Source organism: Chelmon rostratus, chromosome 2 (genome assembly GCF_017976325.1).
Source record: "Chelmon rostratus isolate fCheRos1 chromosome 2, fCheRos1.pri, whole genome shotgun sequence".
Classification (NCBI taxonomy): Eukaryota; Metazoa; Chordata; class Actinopteri; order Chaetodontiformes; family Chaetodontidae; genus Chelmon; species Chelmon rostratus.
Window position 1 is genome coordinate 16,296,699 of NC_055659.1, and position 14,867 is coordinate 16,311,565.

General features: G+C 40.7%; 1 protein-coding gene across 1 annotated transcript; it reads left to right on the forward strand.

The window, feature by feature from the left end:
* The first annotated feature begins 1,518 nt into the window (after positions 1 to 1,518).
* On the forward strand, positions 1,519 to 13,525 carry capzb (capping actin protein of muscle Z-line subunit beta). Its single transcript, XM_041949619.1, has 9 exons — positions 1,519 to 1,724; positions 6,243 to 6,332; positions 8,086 to 8,207; positions 8,796 to 8,909; positions 8,999 to 9,140; positions 9,760 to 9,876; positions 9,961 to 10,026; positions 10,238 to 10,314; positions 12,410 to 13,525. Exons 1-9 carry the CDS (start codon positions 1,722 to 1,724, stop codon positions 12,495 to 12,497), a joined length of 819 nt encoding a protein of 272 aa, XP_041805553.1. The 5' UTR covers positions 1,519 to 1,721; the 3' UTR covers positions 12,498 to 13,525.
* The last annotated feature ends 1,342 nt before the right edge of the window (positions 13,526 to 14,867 follow it).

Genomic DNA, 14,867 nt, shown 5'->3' on the forward strand with positions numbered 1-14,867 from the left:
CTCCTCTTCTGAACTTCCAGCAGAATAGATGCTGGAGGCTAAACTGCTGCTTCCCACACACAATCAATAATATACAGATGTTGGTGAGGTTTACAGGCAGGTTTCCCACTTACAAACAATCCAGACTGCACGCGTAGCTTCAGGGCAGAAAGTGCATTTGTACAATGTCATGATAGCTTTGATACTGAGATGTTGAGAAATAAATTGGAAACATTTATAAATAACCAGAAAATAAATAAATGGAAGTACACATACATGAATCACTTGCCCATGTTTTTATGACGTACTTCACGATAGTTAGTCCTTGTGAAATGGCAGCTATAGTCAAAGTAAAAACATTAACCCAGACAAGTGGAAGTGGGGAGAAATTAACTTACCTCTACACTATACAGCATGTCTCCTAAAGAGTACTAGAAAAAAATACTTACATGTAATGCACAGCTGTTAACATTAAAAATGTTGGTCTACATTAGACTGTCACTAAAGCGTAATTCATAATGAGGGAGCTGCTTAAATTGTCAGAACATCTGCAAACCAATCAATTAATTTAAGGGCAGGTGAGAGCATTGGTGTTGATTACCATATTGATTTATAGTCCTAGACGTTGTTTTTCATTACAGGGTCTCCTGTTGTTCAGTTTTCCTTTTTATTGCAATCAAAAATTGCATTAATGGACCACTAGTCACCACAGGTGTCGCCAAATCCACCAGAATACCCCATTTAGCTTACCATGAATGATCATCTATACACATAAATATTTTTTAAACATCAACTACGTCTTTGCACGTACTTGTATACTTGCATCTTTCTTGCCTCTCTATAATGCAAATAAGGGAACATTCATAGTCGATTCAACTGAGCGAAAAACAGCAAAAGTAATTCTAAGAAAGGCTCATAATAAAAGCATCATAATTAGGGACAATGCAAGTAATAGACGAAATAAAAAAATATACAACAAAGCAAATAATAGTGACCCAGTAACATTAATAAGTGAATAGCCTACCTTATTTTTGAGACATTGACTGAGATTTTTGGAATTGACATTTTGCTAGAATATCTTAATTATCATGATGATTTTAATATTTAATTAAAAAATGATAACTACACTTATCACAGAGCAGATGTCAGAAGATATGTATGCATATCAAGGATGGGAACAGAAGTAAAAAGTGGGAGATGGTAAATAAAAAAAAACTCATAGAAATTATTTTGACTTGCTTAATTTTTGACATTATACAAATGTTTATGAAAGAAGCAGAAGGCACTTTTTGTTTTCATGGACTGTAAACATCACATTTCTAGCAGTTCCCAGTAATCGCTGGTCAAGCGGGGATTCTTTTTTATAGCTCCATCAGTGTATTTTTCTGTCTACTGCCCTCTCCGTCTGCATATTTACTGCACCACTCCTCTCTTTCCATACTTGGCAATGCCTTTCTTGCTCCTTCGCTATTGGCTGCTGCAGAGAAAGCCCGGAGTGACCCGGACATGCAACTGGGGCCTGTTTTCTGACTGCAGCCTCCTTCCTGTAGCCCGGTTGAGGAAGTGAATTTCGCTGACAGGGCTGGGTGCAGTGAGGGAGAGGCGAACAAAACATCTTAACTAAAAAGAACAACAAGAGGCGAGAGAAGCGACTCGATAAACCACAGTAAAGCTAAGGTGTACAGCCATCCGTGAAATCGTCCTCCCTTGCCCCGCTGAGACCGCCACAGACCGCCGCAGACATGGTAAGGGCCGCGGTAGAGCTGGTGGGAGAGATGGGGACGGGGTAAGAAGGTTTTGGTGGGGCTGTTGGCTACTGCTAACTAAGCGTTAACAGCTAGGGGTGCTAAGCTAGGCTAACGCTAGCTGGATATGCTGGGTGGTAACCTGAGAGCAGCAGCAGCAGGGGATCCAGGTGTATAAATCACCGATGCATATCAAACTTACGCTGTTTGATAAACTCGTGCGTACCGGATAGGAATGAAGTAGCTTCGTGGCTAAGCTAGCATCTCTTTTCTTACCGCTAGTAGCTAGCGGTTAGCTAAACGAGATGCCCCGTAGGCATAAAGTTAGCACAGGATGTTTTGGATTTGACACAAGTTCGTGAATAGTATTAGTGGGGAGTCCTAATATGACGTACACACACACACACTGCCCTCCAGTCGTGCACTTCACACGCACACACTGGCTAAAATAGTCAAGCGCCCGGTTGCCTGTAGCTAAAATAAGACTGCTTGCTCCTCCTATTCCCAACCATGACAAGCTGTCAGCCTCCTCTGCGAAGTTTTTCCTGCCTTACGAGTCCGACCAAGACTTAATGCTTTCTCTTGGAAATGTTCACCTCTGACAGTCCAGACAAATTGTACCGGCAATTATTATTTACTTGTCGTTTACTTTTGAACATTTTCAGTTTATATGGCAGTGACATCGCTGTAGTTTGTCATGTATTTGTGCTTAATAAAATCTATTATTTGACTCCAACTATTCTATCGTAATTGAGCATCAACACGTGCTTTCAACCTGTTTAGAAAAGCGTGTTTTTGTAGTGCTGTTGTATGCTATGTTGGGAAGAGCAGCTGGTTTCTGTCCACAGTCGCCCACTCTTCTCTGCCTCACCTCATTCATCCTGCTGGCTCAGCCTCACCGCTCCCCCCTGACCCCGGGGGTTGTTGGTCTGAGCTAGTGTTTACATGGAGACAGGAGCACTGGTAAACACAATGTCAAGGAGTGCAGGTGTCTGACAGAGCAGACTGATTCATCAGCTGAGAGAGATTTTTTAAAACAGGCAGAAGGCAGCTGTGACCAGGGGAAATGGCCTGGGAGGCATCGCCTAGAATCTTCTGTTATGTTTAGGGTCACCCTTAAGGAAGATGTTTATGGAAACTGTGTTGTCTTCTCTGTAACATGCCATTGTCCTTTGCAGCTAGCAGCTGCACAAGTATACTCTGTTAGGCTTATGCACTTCATAGGTGGCAATTCATAGATAAGATAAGGTGGATGGTTTTGTTGATATCTAAAAGAATAAAATAGGTAAATCATTGGTTTTGTGCTGTTGTTGATTTGGATATTGATGCAAGCGAGTAAGCATTATTTCCAATGCAAATGCATCCCTTTTCCAGTTGGTTCTGGATGAGCATTGCAAACTGTTCATATTTCTTCATAAGCATATATTTTTGTTTTTTTGGTGATGGGGTCGCATTTATCGTGTCGGGGTTGACTTTTTCTCCTAGGCTTTCACACCAGTAGTAATAGTTGTAATGATATGTTGTAGGTGATCAGGATGTAAATTGGTCTAGGTTTGTAAACAAAGTTGTGTAACAGTGACATTAAAAGTAATTTCAGGTAGTGTAACATTTACCACAGTCATGATCACTTTTGTTCAGAATGTTATCTCAGGAGGACCTAAGCCAATGTATTGTGACTTGGATGGCACGATCTGATAATGCTCAGTTGAAAATAACTGGCTACCTCTTAAGTTACCTCCTAGGGTTAGCTGAGAAACTTGTTTGTCCCTCCACTATTACACACCTACCGACATCTTCCCACACATTCCCCAGAGTTTCAAGTTGGGGCTGGCCTGTCCTCCCCTACTCACTGATAGCCTGCTGCTCACTGCATATTTAAGAGCAAGAAACCCCTTGGGGGAAGGCTATGCAGTCCTGCTGTTCAGTGTTGGCTGTCATTATGAAGAAGTTCTTCATTTAGTCTAATTGACTTGCCTGCTTAAAGAAAATGAATATCTCACATTTCATTTATATCCTAAAAGTGTTAGGGCTTAAGGAATTTGGACTTTTTGGCTCATTGCCAGGGCCTTGCAAGCTAATCTATGATCACTGTCAGACATGCTGGTCCTCCTCTATTGTTGAGTAACATTAGATAAGGCCTTTTCTGAATTCCTTATTATCCAGCAGGATGGACATGGCCCCTGGGCCGTTAGTTGATGACCACTGCTTTATGGGCTGGGTCCAGATCCGGACCTTGACTGTTTCGTAGTCAGGTAGCAGACAGGTTCCTGTCATGATAGCATATGGTAAGCTGGAAACTGATTCTAAATGAATGAGGTTCTTTACTGTCTTTACTGCGAACATGCAAAACCTATCCACGTATAAACTTAAAGCTTGGCCTGAGTGTTGAGCCTGACATTTAAAACTGTTTGAAGTTCACCTCAGGACAAAACCTTACCAAAAATGCCACCCTACACCACTACCTGCTGCTGTTTGATGATCAGCTGATAGTGATTCAGCGTCATATCTACTGCCCAGTGTGCCACCCTTGGCCCTACATGGCGTGCGTCACACTGCCACAGCCAAATGAAGTGCATCCTTTGACAGCGGATGGATGATATCTGCACTGACACCGCTGATGGATATGGTCAGACATGTTTGACAGTTCAACCCGCAGAACAGTTTTGTGCATGTTATGATTCAGTTTGGGCTTTCTCATATCTAAGATCCCAGATTTTTTCTGCTCTTCAGATTCTCACATGACAAATCATGAGTGCTGTTCAGTCTATTGAGCTGGAAATGTTGCGTCTGTAAAAGTGATCACAGTTTGCCTGCAAGGGTGTGAATATTTCCTGCACAGCAACTCTTCTCATACTCTCATACAGAATGTGGCAAGCCGTTGTCATTGTGCTGTTTGAAGGATTAATTTTCTATGGAGAGCATGCTAATACTGAGTCCAATACTTACATACTGTATATTTTCCTACATAATTAAAACCGAGCTTGCTTAAAACTAGTGAGCCAATTCAAGTTTTAAAGTTATGCTTTCGAAATAACCTCTTCACTAGCATAGCAGGGCTTTTCTTTAAAGAATAGTGTCACCATTTTGTCTGCCTTGAGTGTTGATTGAGACAGGCTTTACTTGCTTTAATCATTCCTCCTGCTCACACTGGCCATTAAGAGAGCCATTCTTTATGCACTTTCAGTGGGGTACAAAATCCACAGTCCTCATTCTGTGCAAAAACAGATTTCAAAATTTACCTGAAGATAATGTGATGCTTCAACAGTCTGAATGAGACTGAGATCAATTGAGTGTGTTCCAAAACTGCAGCTTTTTTAGTACAAAAGTTTGTGTTTTCCTGCACAGATGATAGTAACACAAAGGGGAAATTCTGTACTAAAAAGGCTGTAACTTTGGAAGACATTGACTTGATTTGACTAGCAGACCGCTGTAGCCTCATGTTATATTCCGATAAAACGTCTAGCGCCTCAGGAAACCTGCAAAGATCTCTGTCTCTCAGCATGAATGTATTACTGAAGTTCAAGTGAACTTGCCAGCAGCAGTTTAGAGATGTGTTGCGCAAAATCTTGCTGAAATTGAGGTAAAATCAACCAAAATATTTTTTTTTCCCAACAATGTTGATCAGTTAAATTCTGTTGATGACACGTAAAGTAGTGCTGGTACTGAACAGTTTATCTTATAAAGACTGCGTGTCTCAGAGTGTAAACACCTGTTGAGAGCAGCTGTTTTCAGGCAATTAGAATCACTTAAATATTAATCCACTTTGTAAATAAGATTAATAATGTTTTGGCTTTCTACTTCAGTTCCAGTGGGAAGCACGGCACAAAATAACAGTCACTGTCAGTTAAGAGGTATTTTTGTGCCAGTACTAAAGTTAAGACAAGTATCATCAATTACATTACAAATATCTGACCTCAGCCTGTGTGACATACAGTGCTTTACACTACAGGAGGGTTAGTCAGGTTGTGTATGTGTACGTCACAATCTGAGTATTACTGCTCAGATTGCATTTAGTCATCTGCATTTAGTAACAATAGAGAGATACCAGAACCTTTAAATTTCCTCTTGATGTTGTGTTGGTAATGATCCCTTTTTCATTATCGTCTTTATTTTTAAAAAAGACGTTTTATACCTGTCCTGTTGCCTCACAAATAGCTTAGTGTTATTTCTTACAAAACTTTAGCCAGTACAGTATGTTTTAGATGGTGGTCTCATCACTGAGTTCATTTTTATTGTGTGACTGAAAGGGTGTGGATGGTCTTTGGAGCTAAAATATCATTCTTTTGCTCTTTAACAATGTTGAATCGTGCCTTTTTTTTCTTTCTTTTTTGTCTTTTTGTTTGTTTTTGACATAAGCTCAAATTTTGCAAATTGATATGTAGCACACTTTCAGCAACACACCAGTATACAGTAACATACTGCATGTGACTGGAGGAAAGCTCTGAACTGATGTGTTTGACTCTAATCTGACATCTACAGTGTAATCAGCGTTGTCTCTGCTGCTTGTGTGTGTTTCAGAGTGACCAGCAGCTGGACTGTGCCCTGGACCTGATGAGGCGTCTGCCTCCTCAGCAGATCGAGAAGAACCTCAGTGACCTCATTGACCTGGTGAGTTTCTGTTTTTGTCTCTGCATCCTGTCAGATTTCCTCACAGGTAGAAACACACACAGAGTGTAGACATGCACACAGTATGTGCATGTAAGGTGCATTTTGGAGCATCACTGGCTTCCAAACTATTGTCACATTTTCATGCACTAGCATCATTTTGATGTCACAAAATGATGCTAGTTTTTGGCATTTAAAACACGAAATGTGTTGGTAATGCACTTTTTTAAAACACAGATAGCCCCTCAGGGGTCAGTTACAAAGTTTGAGTGGAGCTATACTGTAAATATACTTGTGAACAGCTGACAAAAAAAACTCACATTGAAGCTCCTGTGCGCCAGATTTTTCTACATTGGCTGAGTCTCAAAATTTACCAATCATTTTAAGTCATTCGTGTTTGATGTAAATTTTTATTAAATACAAGACAAATATCAAGTCATAAAATCTAATTACGCTTAGTTTGCAATTGTATTAAATGTATATTGCAAATGCAGTGTGTGTGAGCGAAACCCCACGCACACGCACACACATGCTCATGTGTGCCTTCTGTGGTTTTGCTGGTGTTTCAGTGTTTGTTGTTCCATACTATGCAAGTGCAACAGTTGCTGCACATCACTGTGTTTTCTGGGTAACTGAAGCTATTTTCAGCATTTAATATTACACAGTTATTTTGGAAGTGAATGGGTTTTTTCCTAAAATCTCAGTGCAACACTTAAACAACTCCAAATGTTGCCTTTGATTCCATCATTTGTTTCCTTCATACTGTTTTGTGTTAAATAAGGACTTCTTATCTTGACATTATTAAACCTTTTCTACAGAGCAGTGGCAGCTGAGAAAAAGCTGACAAATGAAGCTAAATCAGACACAAATCACATCACACTTTTACCAGTGTTTCCATGGTACCTTGTTTTTTGGGTACATTGGTTCCTTTCCAGCCAGACCCCCACCTGCTCACCTTCCTCTTCCCTCACCTTTAACCTCTCTCCCCCCGGGCATCAGCTCTCTCCTCACCCATTTCGCCGTGTCCGGTTGTTAGTGATCATTATCGCAGCTGTCAGTCACTTTTTGGCTCCGACATCTCTGCTCAGACCCTCCCTGGCAATTCAGAATCACCTGAAATCACCTCTTTCTTTCCTGTTTGTCCCACATCGCTGCCCTCTCCTCCTCTCTGTTCTCTGTTTCTCCCCTACCACACTCTTCCCCCTCTTCCACCTCTTTCCCTTGTCTCACCCAGTCTGTGCTGCCAGGTGTGTGTGAGTTCGGGGGTGTGGGGTTTTTTCAGGAAAACAGGGCCTCCATTGTGTCTGTGCCCTGATGTAGGAGGACATAGAGAGGGGCATCCATGTCAGTCTCTGAGAAGTAATTTGTACCCCCTTATCCCCTAGATATTATGTTTCCCATTGATATTTTATTCTACTCAGTGATCTCATCTTATTAACTGAAGGTGAAATGTGAGACACAACACAAGAGCTTAAAGTTCATTTTTGACCTAAAACAAGACTAAATAAACTAAAAGACTTTTTCTGTTATTTTGTTTTAAGTTGGCGTCTGTTACAGGAAATCTGACAAAAAGAAGCTTGTTCTTATGTCTCGTGCATATTCTCAACGCAAACAGAACACTTTTAATCAGGTGTCTGAGGAGCTGAGATGTGTTATAAAGGCTTGCTTAAGTTTCTGCCCATGAGCGTATTGAAGCGCCCGCACTGTCAAAAAAGTATTCATGTACTGAGCCTTTTCTCTCGCCATTTGCGTCCAGGTACCTGGTCTGTGTGAGGACCTCCTCTCTTCTGTGGACCAGCCCCTGAAGATTACTCGGGACAAGGCGGTGGGGAAAGACTACCTGCTCTGTGATTACAACCGAGACGGCGACTCCTACAGGTCCTGTTTAGAACTGCGCTTCAGTCAAAAACAAGGAACATTAACTGCATTAAGATCAGCTCACCTGCCACTGGAAAATGGGCCACAGACAGTGACTGGAACTAATGTTTTTGCTGGTTTTTAATGGATTGTAAATTAAATCTTATTAACTGGATAGAAGATATGATATATCCACTTTTACTGCCAAAACAGTTATCTCACTCTGTAGATGAAGTTCACACAAATAAGGATTTTAGAGCATACTGACACGACCATCTCACAGTTTAGTAGTTCATACAACGTGTTGTACGACTTAGTCCAGTTAGTCCAGTCCAAAATCGTAAATCCAGTTTATAGTCCAAACGCCCACATTGGAAAGTCGAGTGAATAGCCAGCCCTCATAGAGAGGGGGCGATGCGATAGCATTTAAGTTACGGATAATGGCATGCATTTCTGAAAAGAGCCGAGGAATTCATATTTTATTGTCACAGAAAAAAAAAGGGTCGCCAGCTAGTTCAGTTGGTGACACAAGTGGGTTTAGGGACACTTGTAAACATTGAGATAGATACATATTAACACTGAGTTCTGTTGCCCTGTTTAATCAATCAGATCCCCGTGGAGTAATAAGTATGACCCTCCCATTGAAGACGGTGCGATGCCTTCAGCTCGCCTGAGGAAACTCGAGGTCGAAGCCAATAACGCCTTCGACCAGTACAGAGACCTGTGAGTACTGGCTACTCGATCTCACTGTGCAGTGTGTAATGAACTGTGAGTGTCGCCTTCTTGTGACCTCTGATATCTGTGTTTTCAAGGTACTTTGAGGGTGGTGTGTCCTCTGTGTACCTCTGGGACCTGGATCATGGCTTCGCTGGAGTTATTCTCATCAAGAAGGCCGGGGATGGATCCAAGAAGATCAAAGGGTGCTGGGACTCCATCCACGTGGTGGAGGTGCAGGTGAGAATCAGCTGAAATGAAATGGGTTGACATTTGCCCAGTCTTTTGGTTTTCTTTTTGATCTTGGCTTTATACATAATGGCAACACAAAACCACTGGACACTGAAGTCAGATTAACCAGGATCTCTCTTGAGATACATTATCTCTCTGCCAAGACAAACCACAATGACAGTATAGAGTAGTTAACACAGACTTACATGAATTTCACATGTAGTTCACATGTAGCACAATAACACAGGACCTGAGAGAGTGTTAGATTCTCTGTAACACATGTTGTGAATCTGGCGCTCGACTGTTTCCAAATGAAGTTTGTTCATTAACAATAGAGACTGTACAGCATTCAATAAATAATTCATTAGATAAAGTAGTCAACGTATTTATCGTATCATTTTTGTCCTGGAAGGTGAGAGGGGATTTCTTTAATCCAGCAAGTGTAACTGCAACACAGGCAGTTTAAAAACTTTCAATGGTTGCATCAGGATGGGCAAAGACAAAACCAGTGCAGGTGATTGTCAGCATCAGTGGTGTGTAGGAGATGATCCAATCTTTAGACAGTGATACAGCGTGAAGCTTTCCGTTAGTGTTGTCTCATTGCTTGATGTGTCTGTGTTGCGAGCAGGAGAAGTCCAGTGGTCGCACTGCTCACTATAAACTCACCTCCACCGTCATGCTGTGGCTCCAGACAACCAAGAGCGGCTCCGGTACCATGAACCTGGGCGGCAGCCTTACAAGACAGGTACGGTGTTGACCTGAACAGAAAAAGGTGCCACTGATGTGTCCAGCCTGTATGTGGTCATCAGTGTGTTTCACCTGTTCACAGATGGAAAAAGATGAGACGGTTGGAGAGTCCTCACCCCACATCGCCAACATTGGCCGCCTTGTTGAAGTGAGTATGACGGATAATATTCTGCTCTTTTAACCTTTTTAACTGCCGACCTGAAGTAATAAAATGATTGCAGTGTTTCCGTCACCCCACACAGTGTGAATAGGAAAGTGCTGTGTAGTAATTAACCTCTAGCTGGCAACCCACCATTTCAAATGGAAACAAGAGGCAGGGATCATGCTAAAAATGATAAATGTCTTGATGTGTGCTGCAGGACATGGAGAACAAGATTCGCTCCACACTGAATGAAATCTACTTTGGCAAGACCAAAGACATTGTCAACGGCCTAAGGTAACACTACATGATATGTCTGGATGACTCGGATCCTCCTCTCTCCTTTTACAGCACTACCAGTCAGCAGGGTGTGAAGAAACTCTATTTTCCTAGTTTTACCAGTGGGTTTCTTTCATTTCCTGTCTCATCTTTTATACTTTTGCTGCCCCTCATTTTAGATGTATTTTTCCTGTATTCACCTCCTCCTTCCCCATCCCTCTCTTCAACCTCTCCTACCCATCTTATTTTTTATTGCCTTTCATCACGTTTTTCTGCTGCCATTCTTCTCACTGTCTGTCCTCCTGTCAATCCCTCTGTCACTTCTCCTCCCCTGCTGCCTCTCCTCTGCGCTCCAGATCTATTGAGTCTTTGCCTGATAACCAAAAGTACCGGCAGCTCCAGAAGGAGCTGTCGCAGGTTCTCACCCAGCGTCAGATCTTCATTGACTAGGGTCAGAGGTACATCCTGGCATGGAGAAGTGTGTGTGTGCATGTGTATATCTGTGTGTATTGGTAAGTAGAAATAAGGAAACAAGGGAAAAGTTGCTCATTCCTCACCGCTCTGTGTTCTGTCTGGTGCTCCCTCGTCGATGTCTCGTAATACTTAAAGGAATGAAGTTCAAATAAAGTTTGAATGTCTTTCTTTGAAACTGAAACTGAATACAACATTTGTCATATTATTTAAATTTTGTCTGTTAGGTTGAAGCATTAAAGCTACTTTCATTGTCTAGGATGGCCTGCAGCATACTTTCCCATTACATGTGGGCAACAGCATAAAATACATCAGCAAGGAGTTGTTATATTTGCACATGATGGAATAGAGGTTGCTTATTTAAAATAACATAATAAAATAAATAACATAATAAATAGTGTCTGATTTTGAAACTGGATTTTGAAATTTTGAGAATTAAAAAAATCAAATTAGGATATTTTGACTAATTGTAAAAGCATAAAGTTGTAGTGATCCCTTAGATTTAATTTTTATAGAATAATTTGCAGTTGAAAAATAAACTCGTCAGCGCTCTCTGGTGGACAAACTATGTAACTGAGACACTGTAGCTAAACTACTTGAGGCTTGTCTTTTCATATTGCAGTTTACCATTATTTGCCTTGAACTGACTTGTGCATTGGGGTGATTAATTAGTTAATTATTAAGTAATTAAGGTGTGGTCAAACTTTGTGGCACTTTATGTAGGGCAGTTATGTGTTGAGACAAACCAGAGCTGAAAGTAAAGCAGATGCAAATGAGGAAAAAAACCTGATTTTAAATGTTTTTTAAGTGCGTGTGATGGTTTAGGCCCACAGGTGACTCTGAGCGAGTGTGTGTGAGAGAGACTTTAAGATATATAAACACATTTGCATGCTCGTCAGAGTGTTGACGATTGAGCAGCTGTGTGGGCATGTTGTGCAGATTTTGTTTACCTTTGAGTCTAACAGACGATCTCTGTGAAGGAATGACACACTGACCATGTCACATTATTCAAAGCAGTCGCCGCCCCTGATGTTTTGCGGTTTATTGCCCTAATAAGTTTTTCTAAAATGTTGTGTTAATTCTGGGCGTGTCCTATTAAAGGAAAACACATTTGTAGAAATGTGTGTGTCAAAGCACAGCACCAAATGGAAATAACGGCAAAAGTGTTCACCTCCGTTCTGTTAATAAATTAAGGCAAATAGACTTAAGACTTCTTTATGTCAGTTGTGGAGTATATTTGCTTCATTTCATAATGTCATATTTGAACAAAGTGCAAAGTCTAAAGGATGAGGAACACTGCTACAAGACACTTTAGGCAGGTCGAGCATGTGATTCAAGTGCAAATAATAACAAATAACTTTTGGTTTAATTTGCCTGACATTAATGTTTCATGTTTGCAGTGTGTATGCAATGATAATACATAAATTTCACCGTCCTGTCCCCACAGAGAAGGAGAATTGAACTGTGATGTCTGCATAACTAATACTTTTAAAGTGATTCAGTTCTTGAGTTTTTGTCTTGAACTTACAGACTGTGTGTTTCCGTCTCACTGGAGAGACGCTTTCCGTCTCACTGTTTTCATATTTGATCTTGCACACACTGATTGTCTCTCCTCTGTCTGTGTCCCCCCTCCCCCCCACAGGAGTGGTCAGAATCTGGCTGACAAGTCAAAGCAGGAGGCTCTGAGGGTCGACCTGATGGATGCACTCAAACGCAAACATAACGGCTAGAGATGCTACTGTTGTTTTTTTTTCTGTCTCTCTCACTCTCTCTCGCCTCACCTCTGCCATCTTTTCTCTGTTTCTTTATGTCTCTCCCTCCATGCCTGTTTCAGTGCTGCACTCTTGTTTATTTGTGGAAAAACAAAAAAGGAGAAAATGCTTAGCTTTTTATTTGTTTTTTTTTCTGTCAGGTTTTCGTTTATCATGCATCTCATCTGCCATGAAGCCATTCACTCACGCTCCCTCTGTCTCTCTTCACCTCCCTCTACTCTCTCTCCTCTCTCCCACATTCTGAATATAATGATAGTATTACCACGGTTAATGATAATCTTACAGTGTGAGGGTCATTGTAGTAATAATCCCTGATGTTCTCACAGCCGACGTGTCCTCGGCCAGTTTGAAATGACCGATCTTGGCCCTGCCCTTTCTCCGTGATGAGGAAACAGACACAGACTGTGCTTTAGGTGGTGTAGGCTCAGCGGGGCTGTCATTATTATGGACATCAGATTTATTTCTAGCACCTATTTTTGTCCACGACACCCCCCGATATATTTGTATAAAATTATTACTGTCCGTGTATATCATTATTCTGGGCGATGTAAACGTGGGAACACGAGGGCGGCCTTTGGTTTGTGTTAGAAGGTTTTTACTCTTTACTCCACTCTGTCCACATGCATGTGAGCCTGTGTGGGAGCGTGGAGCTGCAGTGAGTGGAAATGTAGACTTATCAAACATGGGGATGGACTGTAATAATCACTGGGTGATTACACCCATGTTGTCAACCCCAACCCCCTACACTGTGTATAACATGACAGTTTGCTTCCCCCTCTGTTCTGCTTCCTCGACTTTTCTCTCTCCTCACCTACTATGTCTTTGTTGGGGGTCACAGTTTGTCTTTGTGTCTCAGTGGAAACCTTTGACTGTTTCCATTTTGGAGGGGAATCTTTTGTTGTATTTTTGTTTTGTTTTTATTTTGTAAAGCTTATGATTCATATTGTATTAGAGCCTCCAGCAACAATAAAAACAGTAAAAAGCTACTCTTGCTCTTATTTTTTTGTTCTGCATTTCTTACTGCTGTGCCACACTGTGCAGGTAGGGGACGAAAAGACAAACTATAAAACCATTGCAGACACTGCAGGTGGCAATTTACTTTGAGTCCCCCTATTTAGCATTTATAAGCTTTATATAAATGTTTAATAAATTCTTACAACACATTAAATGTATTTGTGATCAGATGTGTGTTTATTTTTGTATTTGTTGACAACTTTAACTGTGAGCACTCATAATTGGAGGCTGTGGTTAACTGGTAAGAATGACAAAAGAATACCTGAAGCAGTTTTTATGATGTAAAATGTTACTTACTTACTTTACATTATGAACACTTTGAAATTCCCATGTATTTACTTATTTATATTATAGTGTGCACATTTATTACATGTTGCTGCTTATAAATGCTAAATACAAGCGGGGGAGTTAAGAAAAATGTTAGCTAAAGGACGGTCAAACTGGGTCTCGTGCCAGTTAGCAACATTTTTCAAACTGCTGTTTATATTGAATGTGTTGTAGTGGTAAATCCTGACAAATACTGGATTAATGAGACTGAAAACAGTTTAAACAAGACAAAGTGTCTACAGGCATGTCGACGGCTGTGTGAGGCTGTAACGTTTGAGGTAAATGCTAATACTCATCGGTATCTGTGGCTAATGCTAGCAACACAATGTGCACACAACGGCGGTGTTAACGTTTAGCAGGTGTACATCTAAGTTTAGCGTGTTAGCATGCTAATGTTTGCTAACTTAACGGCGGAAAAATAACTTAATAATAACTTAAATAATTGAATTGCTCTATAGTAACCAAACTATGTAATAGACAGTGGTGGAAATGAAGTAACTACTCAAGTACTGTACTTGAGTACAATACTGAGGTACTTGTACTTTACTTGAGTACATCTGTTTCTACCTTATACTTCTTCAACTCAGAGGCAATTATTGTACTTTTAACTCCACTAACATTACATTTATAGTGGAGTTGGTCATTTTGAGATTGAAAATGACCTCTGTACTGGGGAAAAGGGGTGATCCTTTTAAAGCAAATCAAAGCAGGAAAAAACATCTAAATTGTATTTCCTACACAAGCTTTGAAGACCATATCTTTAAGCATAATTTTATCCATGTAAAATAATCTATGGAATTTGCCACATTGGCCACTTTGATGTGCTTTTAATTTTAATCACGTCATTATAATTTATTTAGGTAACATATTCTTTTTTTAATCCCTGGGTTTTTTTCCCTGCCAGGCAACCGATTTTTCTGCCTCTTAGAAAGATGCTGTTTCCAACGTCAAGAATGAGCTTTGAACTTAAGCGTTTATGCCAAGATG

What these genes read in the sequence shown, in the direction of transcription:
- capzb (XM_041949619.1), top strand. An exon ending in TTCGACCAGTACAGAGACCT is followed by an intron (nt 8,910 to 8,998) that starts GTGAGTACTGGC and finishes TGTGTTTTCAAG; the next exon opens with GTACTTTGAGGGTGGTGTGT. An exon ending in GACATTGTCAACGGCCTAAG is followed by an intron (nt 10,315 to 12,409) that starts GTAACACTACAT and finishes TCCCCCCCACAG; the next exon opens with GAGTGGTCAGAATCTGGCTG.